The sequence below is a fragment of the Elaeis guineensis genome, chromosome 7 (assembly GCF_000442705.2).
Source record: "Elaeis guineensis isolate ETL-2024a chromosome 7, EG11, whole genome shotgun sequence".
Classification (NCBI taxonomy): domain Eukaryota; kingdom Viridiplantae; phylum Streptophyta; class Magnoliopsida; order Arecales; family Arecaceae; genus Elaeis; species Elaeis guineensis.
The window spans coordinates 93,869,353-93,892,930 of NC_025999.2; the positions used below are offsets into that span (position 1 = coordinate 93,869,353).

The 23,578-nt window shown below is 37.2% G+C and overlaps 2 protein-coding genes across 2 annotated transcripts; one reads left to right on the forward strand and one right to left on the reverse strand.

Annotated features, from left to right (window-relative positions):
* Window positions 1–494: 494 nt before the first annotated feature.
* LOC105032202 (ras-related protein RABA1f) lies at window positions 495–12,128 on the forward strand. Its single transcript, XM_010906582.4, has 2 exons — window positions 495–1,018; window positions 11,443–12,128. The coding sequence occupies exons 1-2, from the start codon at window positions 801–803 to the stop codon at window positions 11,873–11,875; spliced, it is 651 nt and encodes a 216-aa protein (XP_010904884.1). The 5' UTR covers window positions 495–800; the 3' UTR covers window positions 11,876–12,128.
* Window positions 12,129–14,212: 2,084 nt separating this feature from the next.
* On the reverse strand, window positions 14,213–19,428 carry LOC105032203 (probable E3 ubiquitin-protein ligase ZFP1). The gene is made up of 7 exons (XM_010906583.4): window positions 19,116–19,428; window positions 18,905–18,961; window positions 17,166–18,038; window positions 16,704–17,074; window positions 15,240–15,332; window positions 14,738–14,905; window positions 14,213–14,626 (listed from the first exon to the last, which is right to left on the reverse strand). Exons 3-7 carry the CDS (start codon window positions 17,956–17,958, stop codon window positions 14,480–14,482), a joined length of 1,572 nt encoding a protein of 523 aa, XP_010904885.1. The 5' UTR covers window positions 17,959–18,038; window positions 18,905–18,961; window positions 19,116–19,428; the 3' UTR covers window positions 14,213–14,479.
* Window positions 19,429–23,578: the final 4,150 nt, after the last annotated feature.

The window sequence follows — 23,578 nt, forward strand, 5'->3', positions numbered from 1 at the left end:
CACGGGCATCGCGTCCATGGCTATCTCGTCATGTAAGCTGTCACGTGTCTCCTGAATAATTCAAACCCGAGAAAAAAAAAAAATCTTTATCAGACCAATTCCATGGCCAACTGACGTGGCGACTGATCACAATTACATCGCCTGCGGATGGTGGGCCATGTGGCCCACACAGGTAACGGAGAAAACGCCCTTCTTCTTTCCATTTTCCATTTATCCAAAATGTTTTAAAACCAAATTATCCAAAATAATTCTGTTATTCTGCGAGACTTGTTAAACTGCTCCGCGCGGAACATCCTGATCCGGAATCTCTCGTTTTCTCCCCGGGCCATTATAAATTTATTGTTAGAGCTAGCACGAGCTAGCTGCTCAGCTCTTAAAACGCTAAAATGCTCCGTCGGAGCATCGTAAGCAAACGCTTCTTTTCGAGTTCCCTGTGTACATCAACGGTGAGAGAGGCCACTCCTATCGCCAAATCGGAATTTTCCGTTCTCTCTCTGTTTTTTTTTCCCTTGCTTCTCTGCCTCCTCAAGCTTTGGAATCGTCCACCCCTTCTCTCTTAAAAAATTAAAATTAAAGCGTACAGGAGAGAGAGTATTTATAATGCCCGGTGCTCCTGCCTTTCCACCATTCACGATCTCCTTTCATCATTATCTCTCAATTCCAAGTTGCGAAACCTTCCATCTTCTAAGCCGCAGCAGAGACCAATAGGTCTTCTCTGAGATCTCTGAACAGAGAGAGAGAGAGAGCTTGGATCTGGTCACCGAGAGGAGGAAGGCAGGAGAAGAGGAGGAGACGTAGAGATGTCGTACAGAGCGGACGACGACTACGATTATCTGTTCAAGGTGGTGCTCATCGGGGACTCGGGGGTGGGCAAGTCGAATTTGCTCTCGCGGTTCACCAAAAATGAGTTCAGCCTCGAGTCCAAATCCACCATCGGCGTCGAGTTCGCCACCCGCAGCATCCACGTCGACGACAAAGTCGTCAAGGCCCAGATTTGGGACACCGCCGGCCAAGAAAGGTCCGTCTCCATTGCCTCCCTTCTCCCCCCCTCTCTCTCTATCTCATTATGTTTCGTTTAGATTTCTTTCGTGGTTAATTAGTTCTTGATGCTAAATATCCAGATCGGATGGTCCTTGCTTCTCGGATCGGATGCCTAAGCATTTGATTTTTTTGTTTTTATTTTTTTCGTTTTGGGGAAATCTTTCTTAGGGCTTCGGTTGCTGAGATCTGGTCGGCCCATTCCTGTTTCTGTCTGCCCTATTTTAGTTATGACGTTGATTGTAATAAGTTTGTTCTATTTTTTCCCCCTGTTTTTGAGATATTAATGTTAGACCGTTGGTCGCATTTATTGTCTTCCCCTGTTTCGGCATAGCTTGGTTGGCTGATTGGGGGGGGAGGGGTGGGAGGAGAGAAAACAAAAAAAGAAAAAGAAAGTATTCAATTTGTTCCCGATGAGGTCAAGATATCTTGGAGCGATTGTTTGCTGGATTTTTCATGGTGCCATATCCCTTTGCAATGCAATGCCTCCAATGATATATTGAGTGTCCATAAATTTGACTAGATATCTTATTTTTGTCTCTTGCAATATTAGGATTTCAATTCAGGGTCTTACTAGATATTACCAAAGCCACATTCTTCTTTCAATATAGGTTCGATTTAAACCAAATTAAGCCTCTGCTGAAATAAATTATAACAGAACTCTTGACTTATCAGGATCCTGTGTAGGCATGTATTTAGTCCCATATCGGTTATTCACTGGGAAGATCTTGAGTATTCGTATAGGATCAAAGAATCCAAATAATACCTTCCAGCTAGTCTTTTCGGATGAAGTTCTGGATTGTTATAACTGGTATCTAAGTTGATCTAGCTCATATAGGGGAAGTATGTGAGGATCTGTGCAGACATGTATTTAGTTCCATATTGATTATTTGCTGGGAAGATTTTGAATATCTATACAGGATCAAAGAATCCAAATAATACCTCATGGCTAGCCTTTTCAGGCGAGATCCTGGGTTGTTACATAACCCATTTGACTCCTAGCTAAATCTTGCTTCTACAATCCTTAGTTCGAAACTGACTCCAGCATCAATTTGATTTGAAGTTCTGATTTATATACAGTACAATCAGTTTTGCAGGATGCAGATGTGAGAATCTAGTACAAATACTTGTGGATTGAGCTTATTTGGCAAGAGGAGTAATGTAGAACACAACAAATAGGGGGTAAAACTATGGTTGGTATCATTATAAAATCAATTTTATATACATCGACATTGGTTAAAACATTTAGTCCATTTATGTTGTATGGGAATCTTTGTATATAGAAGCATGTTTCATTAATTATCTCCTCTATTTTCCTTTTTTAAAGGTGAATGCACTTGGGAACCTCTTAGCATCACTCTTTTGTAGTTTCATCTCAAATTTAGGGTGTTAAATGGTGCACTTATTATCATATGATCTTATGCATTTGGATATACCCATGTCTGTTGCACTAGCATCGTGACCTTCACCCTTGCCAGATTATGGTGAAACAGCTTCTAAAGTGAATCCAGAATTGATGGATAAAGGATAAGCTTGTTTTTATGTATGTTTCGTATATAGGAGAAATGTATAGACTAGTTCCTCTTTTGGATGGAATAAAGCATATGAAAAATCAGGGTAAAAGCCTACTCAATGGAAGCTAGCAAAATAGGTAGTTGATGGAAATCTAAACTTAAAAAAAAAAAAAAAGAAAAAAGAAATGCTATACCAGCATCAGAACCATGTTGGATATCACAGTTTCAAATTCGTCCAGTGAGGTGTGCTTGCTATTGAAACGTGCAAGAGAGAGAGAGAGAGAGAGAGAGAGTTTTTACTCCATCTGGAGCAATAGTTTTGGTATAAATTTAATTGTGATACCAGATAAGAGACATCTTTTTAATCTGAAAGTGCATGACCTTAGTTTATGTTCCAAGCAGCGAGGACTGGAACAAGATTCTGTCATATTTTAGGTTTCTTGAAACTATTTGTGCCCATACTTGTCAGTTTTTGAACTTTGCACTTTAGATTGAAGGTGGAGTCATTCCCTTGATATATATAAATTCAGTTAGCACTCAAAGCAAGTAGAGCCCGCCTATGAGAGACAATTTTATAATCTACAGTTAGATCTGCATGCATCATATTCACCAAGATCATATATATTATATCATAGATCTATCTATTGATTCTAAAGTTGCATGATACTGATAAATTTTAAGATACCCAGTATATATTGAAAAAAACACAATTTAGTAACCTGGTTATATAAATTACAGTGTATTTACAGGCAAGGTCTCAGCTATAAACAAGGAGCCCTGTGCTTCCACTTTCTAGTTAATCTATACATCTTTAAGATTATGACAGAAACGTTTGGGTGCATGTATCTGATTGCCACCTGGCTGTTCTCATGTGTGTCTGATATGTACTAAAACTAGTTCCTCTTATATGTCTACTGCTTTTGCCTTGTGTGTTATTGATTTGCAAATCCTTAGGTTAACCTTTTCATCTTTCTGTATATTAATGGTTTTTTGGAAAGCAACCGCTATATGGACAAGGGGATGATATGGAAAATTATTATGTAAAAATTGGCCAAAATAAGAAAGAGGTTGCTCTCTGATTTTCTTCATTGGACATGTTTGCTTTAAGTCTTATATATTAAGTATTTTGAAGAAGCCCAGTCCACCATTCATTGATTGGTAGCGGACATTATTTGACTAGATATAGAATAGTTCATAATCATAATCATTACAAGATTTCGCTGATGTTCTTATTCTGAATGTAACTATCATATTGCAAGCCTTGATGTTCAAGACAGGTCATGTGGGAGGTAATGCAGGTTTCTTTGCCACCAGGAGGCAACTGCTTGAATCTTTTCTATGACCAAACATAAATGTGTAGGGATTTTTTCAAGATCATATGCAGAAGATTAGAACACAAAATCATAGATGCGTACCTGTATTCGTCATTGATTTTCAAAATCCGATCAATCATGGATACTCACACGAACACCAAAGGCCAAATCCTTCTCCCCAGTTTCCTCTCAACAGGCGGCTATTCGATGGGACAAGCCTAAAAACTAGTCTTATGGTATTTATAGGAAGTGGAGAGGGGATCTAGCCAAATTTGAAACAAACTCTAACAGCCCCTCCCATCATGGGCTTAAGTTAGATTTAGATCTACACTGTACCGCTCCAACTACACCATCCAACATAAGGCCCGCATAGCCTAAAATATATGGATCACCGACAATAATGGGCTTACATGCATGTCCATCAACCCAGATCATATAATCCGTCTATTTTAATAAAATAAAATAAATAATTAATGACAGCCCATAATCAGAAAAATTCTCACATTTTCCCACTTGGGTAATATTAATTATGATTTTAAAATTTTAAAAATATTTTATTTTGAAAATGACTCTCGGGCTGAACAATAGAAAAAATAGTACATGGCTACGATTTTTGAAAAAACATATGATCTATAGACAGTACCTTGAAATTGACTCGATCTAATAGTATCAATCATGCTGAATCATGGGAGTCATTGCATCCCTTATTGACACAAGACTTATCCATAGTTACGAACATCACTAACACTATCGACATGAGTCTTGGTATGGTAGTGTAGCAAGCAAATAGCATCCAAAAGTGATCCAAACACATACTATTTTCATTGTCAGTCCTCCAATTTCTCTTCAATATGCTTGGATACAAAATAAGCAAGAAAAATTTTAACGACTTCAACAACAAGCCATTCTGTCTTGCATACTCAACATGATGTCAATGACAAGACAGCACAATATATCTGAAACTCGATATCTGGTTTCATATTTCATATAACAGGTACATAAACAAAATATCTCCAAGTGTACTAAAACAAATATGTACATATAATCAAGAGAATTAATATAAATTTACAATTAATTTATCATGTCAATAATATATATCAATATTCATCATAAGAGTATGAGATGAAAAATGTCTATAACAATAAAATATCAATAAACATATATACAAAGTCACTCTCACTAACCAAGTATATCGAAAGAACTTAATATGCCCATATTTTCAACATGCCTTATAAAGCATATGGGTCTCAAACCCTTAGTCAGAGGATCAACCAATATGGACTCTATATCTATGTGCTCAACAGTTATGTCTTCTTTCTTCACAAGGTCTCTTACTGTCAGGTACTTCAGCTCCAAATGTTTAGATCTACTGAAAGATTTATCATTCTTTGTAAAAAACATAATAGTGCTATTATCACAATAGATTGTCAATGGTTTGGTTGTAGAATAAACAACTCGAAGTCCTGCAATAAGATTCCTCAGCCAAATAACTTGAGTAACAGCCCCATAGCAGGCAATAAATTCAGCTTGCATAGTGGAAGAAGCAGTCAGGATCTGTTTAACACTCCTCCAAGATACTGTACCTCCAACTAATATAAAAATATATCCTGAAGTTGATTTAAAATCATCAGAATACCCTACAAGATCTGAATCTGAATAACCCATCAAATCTAGGTTATTACTTTTATACACAAGCATGTAGTCTTTGGTTTTCTGTAAGTATCTCATCACTCTCTTTGCAGCAATCCAATGTTGGAAGCCTGGATTTGACAGATATCTACCAAGAACTCCCACTATGAAGGTAATATCAAGTTTGATGTAAATCTGAGCATACATTAAACTCCCTATAGCATTGATATAAGGTATATTCTTCATCTAATTTTTCTCAAACTCATTCTTGGGGCATTGATCTTTACTGAACTTATTACCCTGGGCAACAAGTGTATCACATGGTTTGTAATTTTGCATATTAAATCTTTCAAGAACCTTGTTAATGTATGCCTTTTGTGACAAACCAAATAGATGACGTGATCTACTCTATGAATTTGAATATCTAGGACAAAGGATGCCTCTCTCAGGTCTTTCATATCAAAAGTCCTAGATAGTATTTGTTTATTTTCACTAAGCAAATCAAAATCACTATGGCAAGCAAGATGTCATCAACATATAAAACAAGAAAGATAAACTTGCTCTCATTAATTTTTAGATAGATGTACTGATCATCCTTATTTTTTTCAAAGCCAAGAGATGTTATCCCCTCATCAAATTTCAAGTACCATTGTCGAGATGCTTGTTTTAAGCTGTAATGGATTTCTTCAATTTGCAGACTAAATGCTCTCTCTCACTTTCCTAAAAATCCTCAGGCTATTTCATATACACTTTCTTACTGAGATTACCATTCAGAAAAGTAGTTTTAACATCCATCTGATGAAGCTCCAAATCATAATGGGCCACTAAAGTCATGATAATTTTGAAGGAATCCTTTGAGGACACTAAAGAGAAAGTTTCAATATAGTCAATTCCTTCTCTCTGAGTAAAGCCTTTAGTAACCAATCTAGTCTTGAAACGCTCAATTCTTCTTTTAGAATCTTTTTTAGTTTTGTACACCCACTTGCACCCAATAGGTTTACAATTATCAGGAGGCTCAACAAGCTCCTATATTTCATTGTTGGCCATAGATTGCATTTTCTCTTTCATAGCATCTTTCCATAAATCAGATCAAGGACAACTCACAGCAGCATGATATATTATTGGATCAACCACATATCCAATGTTATAGTCATTTTTTCCAAGATAGACAAAGAAATCATCAGGAATAACAAGTCTTCTCTGTCTAATAGATCTTCTTAATGGCACCTCCTCAATAGATTAAACTGGTTGAAGATTTTCAATACGAATAGGAGGATCAGGGGTCTGCATATCCACTTTATCAATAGGTGTTGGAACAATATTTTCATGCGATGCAAACACAGGGATAGAGACAGTCTCAACCTGACTACTATCAAAATCAACAGTCTGGGAAGATTCAACATCAGCGACATCAAGTTTTAAAAATTTTGTAGTCTGTCTCTATAATTCTATTATCTCTCCCAGGATTATAGAACCTGTATCCTTCAGCATGTTCTGGATATCCAATGAAATAACAACGACTGATTTTGAGGTCAGTCTTTTTCTTTGTTGGATTATATATTCTTACTTCTACAGGATAACCCCAAATCCGAGAATGATTTAAGCTTAATTTTCTATCAGATCAAAGTTCGAAAGGTATTTTAGGCACAGATTTATTGGAGACTTTATTAAAAATATATAAGACAGTTTTAAGAGCCTCACCCCACAGATATTCTGACAGGTTAGATCTACTCATCATGCTCCTCATCATATCTTTAAGGATGCGATTACGCCTCTCGACCACACCATTCTGCTCAGGGCTATCAGGCATGGTGCACTGGGCAACAATTCCACAATGCTGTAAGTACTTGGCAAATAGATCCATATGTTGTCCTGCTACATCATGTTTGCCATAATACTCACCCCCACGATTAGATCTCACAATTTTGATGATCTTTTTCAATTGTTTTTCAACTTCAGTTTTAAAAATTTTAATTTTTTCAAGGGCATCTATTTTTTCTTTAATTAAATAAAGATAACCATATCGAGAAAAATCATCAATAAATGTAATAAAGTATTTATTATCACAAATCGTAGAAGAATAAGGTCCACTAATATCAGTACGAATTATTTTTAAAAGGCCTGTACTATGAATTGCCTCTTTTTTTTTAGTTTTAGTCAGTTTATCCCTAATACAATCAATACAAGTCTCTATGTCCCCAAAATCTAAGGCGGATAGAATGTCATCCTTTATCAATCCATCAATTCTTTTCTTAGATATATGTCCTAAGCGCTTGTGCCACAACATAGAGGATCTATCTTTGATTCTAGAACATTTTGCAACTGCATTCTCAATATTTAAAGAAGCATACGGATTATTACAAGCTAAACATAATCTATATAATCTATCATTCAAAATACCATAATCAACAATCTGAGAGCTAAACATCAAATTAACTTTTCCATTAAGAAAATTAAAATCAAATTCAAGCCTATCTAAAGAGGAAATAGAAATCAAGTTTCTTCTAAAAGAAGGTACATAAAAGATATTTTCCAAAGAAATCTCAAAATTAGACTCTAAAGACAACTTGACAACTCCTATATATTCAACTTCAACCTCAAGATTATTTTCTACTTTCAGTCTAGCCTCCTTCAGATTTGATTTTCGCTTGCTTATGAACCCCTGCAAAGAAATTGCAACATAAGTTGTGGGACTACTATCAATCCAGCACGAATCAACAGGGACATTGACTACATTTGATTGATAACAAACAAGGGCTAGGGGCTTATCTTCTTATTTTTCTTTCCTTTCTATCTAAGACTTAAACTTATAGCACTGTCTCCTTATATGGCCTTTTTTCTTATAGTGAAAACACTTGATATTTTTTCCTATGGCAGCTTTAGGGCCTCCTACAGAACGATTTTGATCGGGATTGTTATCATGTCCTTTTGCACCCTTAGACTATTTAGAAGCAGCAAGTTACGCTTTTTCTGATTTACAGAACCTCTGCCAGAGTGGGGTTTGGATTGGATGGAAAGAAAAGCACTCTCACTTTTTTTTTTTTTAAGTTTTTCTTTCACAGCAACACATTTGGTGATCAAATTATTAACACTCTAAGTTTTATTCAGAGTATTATAAGCAGTTTTGATCTAGAAGAACTCAGCAGATAATGAATTCAAAGCATGAGGCACAAGAAAAGAATTAGGCAAATCTATTTTGAGATCCTTAATCTTGGTTTGGAGATGAACCATTTTAAGAATATATTCCCTGACACCCCCAACATTATCATAACTCATGGTTGTCAATTCTCTCATTAGGCATCCAGATTCAGCATTCTCAAACACAAGGTATCTCTGTCTTATGGCATCAAACAACTCTTTAGCATTACTGATCTCTGGTAGGTCACTCAAAAGATGTTCAGAAATAGATCTCTTAATAGCTATCAAGCTAAGTCTGTTAGACTTTTCCCATTTGACAAAATAATTCTTTTATTCAGGTGTACTTTGATCATTGAGATCATCAAGTTTATTCTCATGTAACGCCAGATCAATATCAGCAATTTCAAGAGCAAATTCTATATCTTGCTTCTATCTCTTATAATTTGATCCAGTAAAGATCTCAACGACAATATTATTATTATTCACATCGAATGAGACTGTACAATCAAATAGAAGGAATGCAAAACATTAGTCAATGGGCACATGCATAAACAATATAAGCAATAAACAAGAGCCCAAACACAAAATCACAAATTCTCCTTTGGACAGAATATGCAATATGCATAAGTGCTCTTCCCATGAAGCCACAAGAAGAAATACCCTAGGATTTAGAAGCCCATCCTTTTTGGGCAGACAGACCCCAAAAACTATAGCACCCTCACGACACAATGTTCCATGCAATTTTTAGTTAAAATACATAATAACCCCCTTTGGGCAGGTGATTGTATGCCATAACTTGAAAATATCTCTCTTATGATAAAAAATCCTATGAACTGACATAAATAAACCACTTTGGTGATAAATATTTATGTCAATCCACAAAATTATCCATACAGAAAAATAAATGCTCAAATAAATACAATTCGGCATTCTTTAACCACATATATGCCAATAAATGATCAAGTCCAGAATGGGATACAGAGCAATATGTACCCCACTGATCATATTACAATATAATATTGCATTCCAAAGTCACAGTAATAAATTTGTACAACCCAAATAAATAATTTAGATTTTAACCTATTTAACTTCCTAAAGAAAAATTGAAAGTATATAAAATATACATGCAATCAGAAAAAATACATGCTATCAAAGGATCTATCACATGCCACAATAATTTTCTAAACTATTATACCTCAGAAAATATTTCAGAAAATGGCATATTACATCACATAATTAAAAAAAATCAAAAAAATTAATTTCGGAGGACTATCATCAAAAATTAACTTTGTGAAGGATTAAACTGAAATTTTGAAGTACTATTTTAAAATTAAAAGCTTCAGGAGGGGCTAAACAGTAATACAGGAAACTTTATACAATAAATTTCGCAATAGGGACTGAACTATAAAAGTGCCATAAAACATAATATTAGCAAATCGGGTTCGGATTTTGGGTTAAACCCAAAATTCAAAATCCGTTAAGAAAGGGGGTTTTGTTCCTCACGATTGGGCGGCTGAAGGAGGGCCAAGCCGGCCCCTTTTCCACCCTCAAGTTTGGCCGGCAACTGTCGTAAACAGGCCAATCGAAGGCCACCGCCACTAAAGGGAAACCACCGACCAATAGAGATCCGACGGCCTCGATTCTCCCCTTTTTTTTGGGGGGAACTTGATCGGAAACACTTGCGTGACACTGCCGGCTGTTCCTGATTGTCGTCGAAGCAGAATCCCGTCGGAGAGAGATCCGGCCGGCGAGAAGAAATGAAGAAGAAGAAGGGCACGGGAAGATCCGTCCCTCTTCTAGTTTTTTTTTTTTTTTGATCAGATCCTTAGATCCGGTCATAAACGATCATCCCCCTCAACGCCGGCTTGTGAGGTGGTCGTCGGACCTTAATCCGGTCGAAAAGAGGTCCGACCGGCAAGAAGAAAGAGAGAGGGCACGGTCTAAGGAGATCCGTCCCCTTTTCTTTTTAACATTTTTTTTTTATTCTAAGCCTCTTCAAAATCTGTGCTCTGATACCAATTGTAGGGATTTTTTCAAAACCATATGCAGAAGATTAGAATACAAAATCAAAGATGCGTACCTATGTTCGCTACTGATTTTCAAACTTCAATCAATCACGGATGCTCACACGAACACCGAAGGCTAAATCCTTCTCTCCAGCTTCTTCTCAACAGGTGCCTATTCGATGGGACAAGCCTGAGAACCAGTCCCATGGTATTTACAGGAAGTGGATAGGGGACCTAGCCAAATCTGAAACAAACTCTAACAGATCCTTCCATCACGGGCTTAAGTTAGGTTTAGGCCTACACTGTACCGCTCCAACCACACCATTCAACATAAAGCCTGCATAGCCTAAAACATATGGATCACCAACAACAATGGGCTTACATGCATGTCCATCAACCTGGATCATATAATCAACCTGTTTTAATAAAATAAAATAAATAATTAATGGCAGCCCATAATCAGAAAAATTCTTACAAAATGTCCTCTAGATATTGTCCTCGAAGTATCAGCAGCTTTATCAGATCTTGGTTAATTACACCATTTAATGTTTTTTTAACCTTGCATGAATTCTCTGTAGAATTTGTTTGTTCCATGATGTGCCTTTTCCAAAATGTCCCGCTGCTTGTTCAGTTTTCTGGATTATAAAAGTTAGCAAGTTTTTTTTTTTTGATTGTTATCCCATTTTCACATAGTTGGATGCTAGTTGGGCCTTTTCTGGCACACTATATTGTTTGAAATGCTAAGAAAATATAGCTGTTTACATGCATGCAAATTGACTTGCTTTGCTTCTCCTGTTCGTGAAGGTATCGTGCAATCACAAGTGCATACTATAGAGGAGCTGTTGGTGCACTTGTTGTCTATGATGTCTCTCGCCATGTCACATTTGAGAATGTGGAAAGGTGGCTGAAGGAGCTCAGAGATCACACAGATTCCAACATTGTGATCATGCTTGTAGGAAACAAGGCTGACTTGCGCCACCTAAGAGCTGTCTCCACAGAGGATGCTAAGGCCTTTGCGGAGAGGGAGAATACCTTCTTCATGGAGACATCTGCCCTTGAGTCAATGAATGTAGAGAATGCCTTCACTGAAATTCTCACTCAGATCTATCGTGTGGTCAGCAGGAAGGCTCTTGATATTGGTGAAGATCCTGCAGCTTTGCCAAAGGGTCAGACCATCAATGTAGGCACCAAGGATGATGTGTCAGCTGTGAAGAAAGTTGGTTGTTGCTCAACTTAGCTCCCTGGAGTGAGGCAATTGTTCTTTATGACTTCAGCTACTACGGGATTATGACAAGCTGCCTTGCAATGCCCACATGAAGAAGTTTTTGGCATGATGCTTTTCAAAGTGCTTTCCTCTGAAGAAAGTTAACAATTTCTAGAACACGCTTGAGGAGTTTGAACATCACTTAGGTTTTATAGCTATTTAGATTAGAAGTTTAAATTTGGGATAGTTGTCGTCTTCTTCCAATTGACAGAAACCTTTCTTTTCATTAATTTTCCTTTTTGAGTTCTAATCTATTGCTTTAATTTAGTTACCACAGTCTTCTGTCATATTTTCTTTCTTTTAATGAAATACAATGTACTGAACAAAAATATCTTTTTTTTTTTGATAGGTTGTTTATCTCCAGGATGATTGTTAGTTGATTGTTCCCAATCAATTTCTGAGATTATCAAACAATATATATAATCCATGGTACAATTTATGATTTATCATAAAATGTTTGTAAACAGGCATTGTTGTTCAATGAGATTATGACAGACTTTGTAACATATGGATGTGAATTGATGAGTTCACATGGGAAATGTCGAGTTTTTAAAAGAAACCTTTCTATCAACATTATCGAAACCAGCTTCCTTTTCATCTTTTTTATTTTTGATCTAGAATTTTGAGACTCCAGTAGAATCATTGCAGTGCCAGATCTTTGGTGCTGCTTACCTAAGGCTTCAAAAGAACCCTACCCTTTGCAGTCCATAATCATCGCCTCCAGCTTTGGCAGTCCCTCGCGTTAATTCGCTGAAATACGGGTGCTTTGTACTGAAGATTTCTGTTTGCAATCATGTACTTGTTATTGATTTTTTTTTTTCTTCCTCTTTTTGTTGGTAAAGCAGCACCCTCTTCTTTCAGATATCCTGCAGTGTGCTGAATCATCAAGCTTTTTCGAGGCCCACCACGTGTTCAGAGAAGCCATCTAACCCACAACTAAACTTGCATGCAAGCTTTCAAGATGATTCTGACTTTCCCATGTCCTCCACGCCCAAAGAAATAAAAGCTCTGGTTAATGCTGATGCTGCGGGAGTCTGTTTTCTTATAACCTAGCACTCTTTTTGTTTTTCTTTTGAGGTCTTTGGACCCCTGATGTATCAAAAAGAAAAAAAAAAAAAAAAAAAAAGACCTATTGATTCATATGCAGCACCGGACCCCAGCATCGGCCCCTGAAGCTTAGGAAATCCACTGCAGTACTTTATGGAGAAAATCCGTTTGTTGGCTGGTAGACAACCGTAACTGACTTAAGAATTGAGCTGTGTTCGAGTCTGACCGCTGATCTCCAGACCCTTGAGCTTTCTACCGTTACATGCCTGGACCCTTTGTGTTGTCCATGAGCGCACCATGCAAGTGAAAAGTTCACGACGTTCATCGCAAGCAAGACACCGGTTCCTATGCCAAACGGGATTCGGAATACATTCCATTGGAAGAGAGAGAGGCATCACTAGCTCGAATAGGCTATTCACTTCTCATTTGAGATAATCCTCCCTTTCGTTCCACCAACCTCTCACACTCGTAGTGGAGCCGCAAAAGTTTAGGGACAAATCTTAAAAAGCAAACAGAACCAGAAAAGAACAAAAGAATCCACCTCCGCATGGATTGTTTCGTTTTGAGTGAGATTAATTCATGGTCTGATCATCCGTCCAGACAGAGAGAAAAGTCCATGCAGCATTCGGACTCTGATCAAAATGGGGAAGGAAAAAAAGAAGAAAAAGGAAACATGCCTACAAAAAAAACACATAAATCATCCCAAGACCAAACACAAAATCCCCCAGGAAGGGGAACAATGAAAGGAACAACATGAGCTGCAACCTTAAAACAACGGAAAACATTAGGCATCTCAGCAAATTCTCATTCTGGTTAAACATTGAAAGCATCAATGAGTATCATTTATCCTTGCAAAATAAATAAAAAGAACAACCAACATGAAGGATGTACTGAGGTACTGCAACCATGCTGTTTAGAACTTCCACAACTTAGGAATCTGGGTGAGAGTTTGGAAAGAAGAGGAGGGAGAGGAATAGAAGGCCTGAATGCTTGACCATGGAACCATTGTCAATGACCAGAAGGTCCAGAACAGTACACCGTGGTGATACCGGCCATTGTCGAGCCCAGATACAACCGCTTTGTAAACCAGCAACCGGGTGGTCACCATCAATCGGCCCGTGTTATCAGGCCTGAGCTGCTGGTCCCATGCATGCCAATGGAACGGAATACCTGTCGGAAAGGTGAGAAGCGAACATTTTCCACCATCCTCTTTTAAGATAGGTTCTAGAATTAGATCACAAGGATGAACCGTACAATGAAACATAAGGCTCAAAAGAAAGATTGTTAATCATAAAAAGCTGGTTTTATGACGTGAAATTAGAATAAAACGCATATGCCACTTTTTTTACATACAGTTTCAGGGAGCATGTTCACCTGAACATTTATCAAAGATCATCGAGTGTGGGGGCAGATTAATCCAACATCTCTATTCACAGATATAAATTGATTTTTCTTAAAAAATGTATACTCAAAAATGAAGGGGGAAAAAAAAATCAATTCTTGGACAAATACTTTGAATGGTTCCTCTGTTCATCCATCCTTTTTATTGGCCACCAAGGCCGGCGCTTTGCAGATTGGGCAGGTGTTTTTAACAAACAGCCATTGTTTTATGCAGTCTGCATGATAACTGTGACCACAGCCCAGAGTTCCTATCCTTTCACTGTCCTCGTATTCTACCTGAAAACCAAAAGGTGTTTTTTAATGAGAAAAATGGACATTTATATCACCTAACTAGAGGAACTTAAGCTGATCAAAGCAGTCCCAATACGAATCTTTAGAAAACAATACCTGGCAAACCATGCAAGTTCCATTCTCAAATGCCGCTTGGGACAATGAACCTAATGCCAAGGATGTTGATTGCTGGACGTGCATGCTTGTCCTTAAATTCTTCAAGACGAATTCTTCTGACAAACCAGTTTTGACATCTCCAATCTTTTCTTCCAAGTCCAGAAGTTCCTGAGGTGGTCAAAGCAGCAAACCTTAGATGACAGATTTTCAGAACCACCAATGACTAAAATTTTCACGTCTTAAATATGCTAGAATCTCAAAATTCAGAGGCCAAAAAGCTTAATATTCATATTTCCCCTCCACGAACTGTCAATTATGTGGATATTTGTAAGGATCTATAGATCTTAACAGGTCAAGAGTATGCACCCTGAAAGTAAGGGGCTTTCAAATAATATAACATGAAACCATCAATAGACCCCATCTTGGAATGTTTTACCCAGAAATAAACAAACGAACAAATAAAAGAGCCATAAAGTCCGTACATTGCCTGATATAACATTACCTCATATGACATGTCATCTATATCCATTCGCATATCACTATATTGATCAAAAGAATCCTCGAAACTATAGAATTGTGGAATCTCCATAGCATCCTGCATGCAGAGAAGTCATCAACTTCCATATTATGCAGATTAAAAAGGCTAAAGATATCATTGGAAAAATCATAAATTATGTCACCATGCATGAAAAAGAAAAGCAAATGCTAACAGATAAGTCCTCGACTTGCAAAAATGAAATTCATTGTTCAAAGCTTCAACATCAGCTATTCAATACCAAACAAATTGAATGTACATGCACGTGCAGAAGAGCAAAAGATAATTGGTCTCAGAAATACAGTCACCACACAAATTATGTAACAAAAAGACATCGACTGCATCTACTTATTAACATTTGCTCTGCCACTTATTCATCTACAATTCAAGTATAGATATATGATCCAGGAATTTGATGTTAGAGTCAATTCCAGCCTGCACCTGAAACTCACAACTGATAATTTAGAAAAATACAACCCCCCATGCACCACTTCTGAATTTATGCTTCTAGCAAGGTTTAAATGTCCGCCACCCCCCCTCCCCCCAAAACTCTTTTTTTCTCCTTCTCCCTTCCTTCCCTCCTCCTCCTTGCCCCGGGCCCCCTCAGGCCCCCTCAAAACAATGCTGGAGCCAAATATACATCGTTCTCTTTGACAACCACAAAAATATTGATAGGGAAAGGAACAAGTGACATGGTTCACTGTCTATCATGCTTGATCATAATACTGTTAATTGTTAATTTCCCTTATCATACTTCATGGCATCTAGTTTACAACTTGGTTACCCTCCTCCATGAAAGTGTGACTTTTCATATTTTTGATCTCGACCTATTTTTAAATAGAGAAATGTTTCCATTTTTCCAGAAACAGGACTATTCATTAATATGTAACATCTTCTACTAATGACTTTAGACTAAACATCCGGCAAAATGCTCCTTCCCATCCTATTTCAATAGGAACAGACAAAGGTTGCAACTATTTATTTTAGTTACCAAGGCAGAAAAAGGGAAGTAACATGCAAGCAGTCACTATGAGGTGCAACATAGCAAAACGAGAAAATTGCAAATTTTAAGTAAACAAAACTATAAGTAAATAACATGAGTCATGAAAGTTAGGAAGATTGTATATTTTCAGCAAAACCTGGTAAAACTCCAATAAGATATGCTGTGAAAAGAACACAGGGCACAAATCCCCCACAAATATGTGATAAAATTAAAATTCAATACTTTTATCAAAATTTTGAGCAGAATTAGAATCACTAATTTCTTTAAGGAAGAACTTCCACCATATGGGTAACATTCGCACAATAATTACTGGATCATTTTAGTACCCCATTTTCCTAAGTTTTGCATCTCCTAAGGATAGGTCCCAAAATACGTAGGTTGCACGCGCTCGTGCGCGCGCACACAGAGATGAAAAGGAAATAATTTACCTCAAACGGTGGATTTCTAAGTTCATAGCTAAATCCTGGAACTGTCCCAAAGATTGGAGGAACGTACATCTGTTCAGATAAGGATGGCATGGGCCCTACAAATCTGGAACATGATTCTTGATCATTCCTCAGAGCATACACATTGTCTGCATGCAAGTTGTTGAATGGATGCCAGTAAGATGGTGCTGGCATTTGAGTGTGATAGCTGTAACTTTGGACTTGCATGATTTGCACAGGTGAATAATTTTGATAAGCATTAGGAAAGGATGGATTATGCATATAACATGCAGCATATCTGTTGGGTGGATTGCCCTGGTATTCGTGTACACTTGTGTCTGCAACTTCTAGATGCCCTGAATTTAGGCATGCCCCTGGAAAAAAGCAAAAGATCTTTCAATCAGCAGTCCATCTTTTACAATAATAAAAGCATAGGTGAAAATGTAGATAACACCAAAGCATTACCTGAAGGTTGAAAGGTCTGATCCATTTGATTCCCTTGAAGCAAATAGTTATGATGACATGAAAATGGATGCACAGGCTGAGGGCTGATGGCACTAGATCTGTCCTTCACAAGTCTATGAGAATCTTCTGTGGTTGTTAAAATACCATTAGCTTGGTATCCAGGTACAGTAAAAGCTGTGACACTTGATCCACCATAATTATATGGCTCCAGCCATTGTGACAGTTCAGAATTCAGGAAGAGATAGGCAGAGGAAAAATTTGAGTTCCCTACTGCATTATAATAGTCAAAGTTTTCTGCCACAACTTCTGTATTCTTTCTTTTGCGAGGCTCGTTAAGACCATCAATGGAGTAGTTATCTCTACCATCATTCATGACAGTTCCAAAAGCCCTTTGATTAGTGGAGGATAGCACATGATCAACAAACCTTTTGTTTATAGGTATAGACAGAAGTCTACTTGAAGGAGGAGGCAGGCAAGGATTATAGAAGTTTGCTGGAGCAACCTCACCTACATAATTGCCTGAGACAGGTTGGCAATATTGCATTCCATTGTAGTGATTTCCATGGATGCAGTTTCTTCTATAAGGATCTGCAATGCAGTTTCTTCTAGAAGGATCTGTAAATTGGAGATGAAGATCTGCAGAATTCCCTGAAGCTGGAAGGACTGGAGGTATGCTCTGATTTGTGGAGTTCAGGGAGCTGCCTAGAAATATGCAGTCATTAGGATGAAGGTAATTAAGGCCTTGTTCTGATCTCATGTCACGCACTTGATGATTCTGTAGCACATGCCCCATGCTTGTTATCCAAGTTTTAATACCTCCAGACCACGGTGATAATTTATTTTAACTACTGAGCTTTGTCGCCAAAAAGATGTCTGCTCTCAAAGTAACATTATAAACAGGAGTTAGACAAAAGCAATATGAAAGCATAAAAGAGACATGTAATGCTGGAATTTTGAGGGGAAAAAAAATATAACGAACGGAAATTGTAAATTAACTATTACCCAAAAAAAAAAAAAAGGGACCAAAAGCAAACAAAATGCCATCATAACATGAGACCCAGCAAATATCATGAAGAAAATGCAAGTACTCTATAAGAGAGATAGATAACTTCTTTCAATGCCAACTACGAGTTGTAATAGCTATCAGTCATGATTAACTGTGCCAGAGGGTAGACCGGTTTTATTTTTCAATTTCTAACTTCTTCACCAAAGAGGAAAAAAAGGCAAAAAAAAAAAAAAAAAAAAAAAAAAATCTCTTTAGCAACTTGACAAGTAGATGAAATTACAGCATGGCGAACAGCACCAACAGGCCATCTTAGGGAAAGATAGTGAAGCTAAGAACACTAACCCGGTCATGCATTTTATCAGAATGGAAGCTAGTAGGTTTCATTTTTTTAAAACAAATTCTTGCCTTTGTTTTGAAATTTGTAGATTGTTTCATTCAGATATATTCACATTTTGTTCTTTCCTAAAATTAGTTTTATTCCTCTTTCACAATTTAAGTCTTGCTATCTATTTTTTTTCCCTTCTAATTCATCATCTTTTCAAGAAGACTAAAGTTGCATCAACACTAAAATATTCCTCATCTAGCTGGTTCATTACGACATTAACTAATTTTCTTGCGCAAAATTACGACATAAAAAAAAACCCTTACGGCATCCAAATTCACAAAAAATATAAAAAATTCAGTTTTATTTCATCAAAATATAACTTGGAGAGAAAACAAGGGAAAAAAATACCTTGCGTCACCGCCACCGCCACCACAAGAAAGTACGGAGCCCCTCTTCCCCCTTCTCCTGAGGCCGGAGAACAAAACAAGACTATTAATAGACCACCAAAGAAGAGATCACGAGCCGGAAAAAGGGGAAAGAAAGGAAGACAAAACTTGATATCCAGAGAGCATTGGCGGCGATAGAGGAAGCGTAAAGGGATGGAGCAGAGAAAACTTACAAACTTGGGATATCGCTGGCGATGGCGTTCGAAGTGGGAAGGAGTACGATCACGATACCTTCCGTGCCACGTTCGAGAGGGCGACGGGAAGGGGACACGATAACGGAAGAGCGACCAACAGGGCGAGGGGAAGGGATACGATAACGATACCTTCCGTGACAAGTCCAAGAGGGCGAGGCCACGGGGTCTATCAGCCGAGGAGGTGGAGAAGGAGAACGACCAGCCAAGGGCGGTGCTTTGCTTTCCTCCCGTCCTCGAATTTATCAGCAAATGCAAGCTATCAAAAATCCATTTTTTTTGGTAGGGTAATAAAGTGGAGTTATGAAGACGGTGACGCTGCAATGGTATTCGGAAGGGCGGATATTAGAAGTTTTCTAAGAAACGGAACCGACCGTCTCAGTTGGTGATTATCCGGTTGTTTTGGATCCTTGATATTTTTTTTTTTCTACACCGCCTTGAAAAAATATATCACTTAATTTATGAATAAAATATTTTTTTCTCTTTATATTATATTTTACTCAATCAAAAAGTCACGGGACAACGTGACAATGATGTGATGGTCTATTATATTTTATATATAATTATTAAAATATTATAAAATTAATACGATACCAGAGAATATTTTGATCAGAAAAAAATCTAATTTTTTTTTTTTTAAAGCTATATTAATGCCTGTCCCCTTATTACTTACACAATATGATGTAATCTGACGAAACAGTATATTTTTTTCTTTGTTAGATACGATGGATAAAAAATTATTTTTAAATTTTTTAAATAAAATAGTATTAATTTTCGAGTTATGAATTTATGGAGACCATCCAGCGGTCACCCAATATGCCTGATTGAGCCCAATTAAGTTGGTGATAGCAAACCAATCTACCTCAATCCCCAAACCAGCCACTTAGAATGGGTGAAAATCGAAGGATCAAGTATCTAAACGCCTCCTTTATGAAGATTTATGCCTGATGTGGACTATTCCTTGACACTTTGTGTAAAACCTCAGGGATGGAGACTACCTATCATCATGATGAAAAAATCTGATCCGTGTAGGAGAAATAATGAACAATTGGCCACTGAAAATCCTTGTAGGAGAAAGAAAAATGTTCACTCATCGTACAGAGACGATTCATGGATACGTATTTCCGACCATGATTAAAGAAAAGATAAAAATGACAAAGATTTCAACAAACTACATATAAGACGAGGAAAATAAGAGGTGGTTGGAAAAGGTTTTAGAGGCCTCTTTTTTTTTTCTTGAAGTAAGAATTTTTGAATAAAAAAATATATATATCTATATTTTTTATTATTTAAAAAATAAATTTTGAAGACAGTATAATTATTTTCAAACTATCTTACATGAAAAACTAATCCTAACGTGATGAGAAAGACATATGAAATTTTTTTTTTAAAAGATAATTAAATCTGAGATCTAATTATTTTTATTCAATAAATAAAAAATAATTAATATTAATATATAAAAAAAATAAAATATATCAAAAATAAATAAATTTAAATTTACATCAAAATTAATAATCTCAAACAATGAACTCAATTTTTCTCTTGATCTTTGTCGAGAGGAAGGCTATCCATTTTTGGTTAAGTAGCATGTACCATACAAAATTATTGTCTCCATTTTTTTTATAATTTTTTTTTAAATCCAAATGTCTTCAATTTCTTTCGTTTGGGATAAATCTACAAATTACAACCATTAAAGTTAGCCAGCCAAATAGAAGATCTCTGTTAATATTCTATCATCTCCAACTATTTAAGAAGTCATCCAACAAAATTAGTAGGAGATGAATACATGTATTTATCAAAAAAAAAATTTCAATCTCTTATTTTTTTTGATAAAAAAAAAAGTTCCAAACACTTGGAGTGACAGAACACGATAGAATACATGCCAATACTCTCACTGTCCAGACCGCAGGTGATATAAGCAGCTCATGCTGGCCAACCTCTCTTGGACAAATTTTCCATGATAAGGAGTCCGTGTTTTGAGAGCAAGATAACAAAGCACTTAGTCTTATCAAATAAAGGGAGCTTCCAAAGCAAAGCACAAAGTTTTGTCCGACAAGGTTGTGTTCTTTGGTTGTCAGTCTTCATTGGAGATCAGTATCCTCAATTCTCAACTCATGCCCAATGAATGTGAAATGGTTTCTCGTTGAGACTGATGTTGGAATTTTGCGATCGACCTGTTTAACTGGTTATGTGAATTTGGCTGCCTCTTTTGACCAAGTTGGAATTTTTTCTGCATGCAGGTTCATTCCTACCATTTCTCTCTCATGGTAAAAGGAAAGAAATGATCTTTGTGTGTGCGCGTGTGCTAAAATTTTAATGAAGTTTCTTGATGTTTTTCTTTTGGGTCACAAGTTTCTTATGCATTTTGATCCTTCAATGCAATTGGAGTGATAGTACTTCTCGATAGGAAAAAGGTGGCAGCTTGTGAAAGGAGAGGCCCAGAAGGTGCCTTCCTCTCCCCCGAAGGCACCTTCTGGGCCTCTTCTTTTCTTGTCTGGTTGTGGGTTCTTGCAGTGATGGAAGCACCTTCCTTTTAAGGTCTGTACCCTGCCTCTGGTCATTTGCACGAGCATTTTGCAGGGGATGAAATATAAAAACTGATGGTACAGTTGATTGATTTCTCTGTCCCGAAGATATGTCCTCAAGAAATATCCGGGGCACAGGACTCACAACCACAAAAAAAAAAAAAAAAAAAAAAAGCCATCTATCTTGTGAGGCCAAAAAAAAAAAAAAAAACTAACGGATATTGCCGTACGTGCGAGATCTCGTCCTGAAGAAAATCTTAGCCTGTCATATTTTGAATGACAAGATGGCTTGGTCTTGGTACTTGCCACTCTCAAATGTTTATTTGATACTAATGGTGATGGCAATGAATGTTTTTTGTATTAGCACTATATTTCTTTTTTGGCCTACATTGGTGTAGGGCATAGGGCAGATCGAATCAAAAAATTTTAAATCCGAAATCTATTTATTTATTAAATAGATTAGATTTTAAAATATAAATCTACGTGAAAATTCAATCCAGTGCACTTAAAGCTACGGTGAGCTGGCACTTCAGACCGCATACACCTTAGCTAGAAGAACATATTTGTGCAATAACATTTTTCTTTAATTCAGGACAAGATATTCTGTTTCAGCAAAGCCTGTGGGGGCCAAGGTTTTAAAGTCAGAGAACCGCATTGATATTCTAAAAGGGGAATCTGATGTACAATCCACCTTTAAGTGAGATGACAATATACTGATGCAACAGCTACTAGTTTATAAATACTTTGCTGGATTTGTTTTCTTTTATTAGTTGAGAGTACAAGGATTAATTCTTCGAAACATTGAATTAGGTTAGCAAACCACTCCTTGGAGAGTATATTGCAGCCCAGAAGACAGAAACCATTTAAGACGTTGGGATTAGAACATGTGAATGATCCTAGCCCTGTTATTCCAGCAAATCTGACAAGCTGTACTCTTAGGAGCATAAAGTTACAGGCAGTTAATTTTAGCTTTCTTGTCTATTCTATTGGATGACTCGTCTCAGCCATAGTAATCCATCTTTCAGGCTGACCTATTCTGCTTGAAATAACGAGATTTGCCAAACCGCTTCGCCAGTGAAGTATCTCAGTTCAAGCTCATGGAGACTGAGCATTTGCAGGACACTTTCATGGACGCTGAGATGTCCTTGTCTGTAGGTCGCCTGCAGGTAAATCTAGAAATTAGTAGCATTTCCTATTTCTGTTGGCTTGGGTTTCTAATTTCTCCCTGGTAAACACGAATGGTTGCTTTCTTAATATTACAAAGGTAAAAAAAAAGAAAGGAACCAAATAATCTTTTTAACTCGAAGTATTCCCCATCTACTATTAAATCAATATTCGAGATAAGAGTCCATCGTCGAAGTCGTACTGAACTGAAACACTATTGGATGTGCCATCGCAAACATTAAATTATCATTTCGAGGACGTGTCAGGGCTGTTGAAATCCATGTATGCCTTGATTTGCGTGGAGGAAAATGCATCCTTCCTCATGGATGCATGTCTAAGCTGCTGTGAGGAAAGAAGAGATGAAGCTTTTCGGTGATCTTAGGTCCCATCCACTCTCTGTTGCTTTCCTGTGTCCAATAGCTCTTGACTGGATTGAGGCAAACTCGTGGTCGTTCCTAAACACCAAAGAATACTGTAGAATTTCATTGATTAACAAGCCCCTAATCTAGCAGCCATGCAAGCTAATGAGCCCCCCTCGACCACATACCGTCAGTAAAATGACACAATGATCGCCCAACACCTCAGCAGCAGTAGTGGTTTTGGGCATTTCCAAAGCGAGGGTGGTTTAAGAGGCTTTGGAATTAGCAGCCTGGGAACCCATTAATCCCAATAAGCGAAAGCGATGGAGTAGATTTGCTGCTGAACTCAGCTAATGATCTTTTAGTTCTCTTGAAACTCTGGTCCACGTGGTAAAAT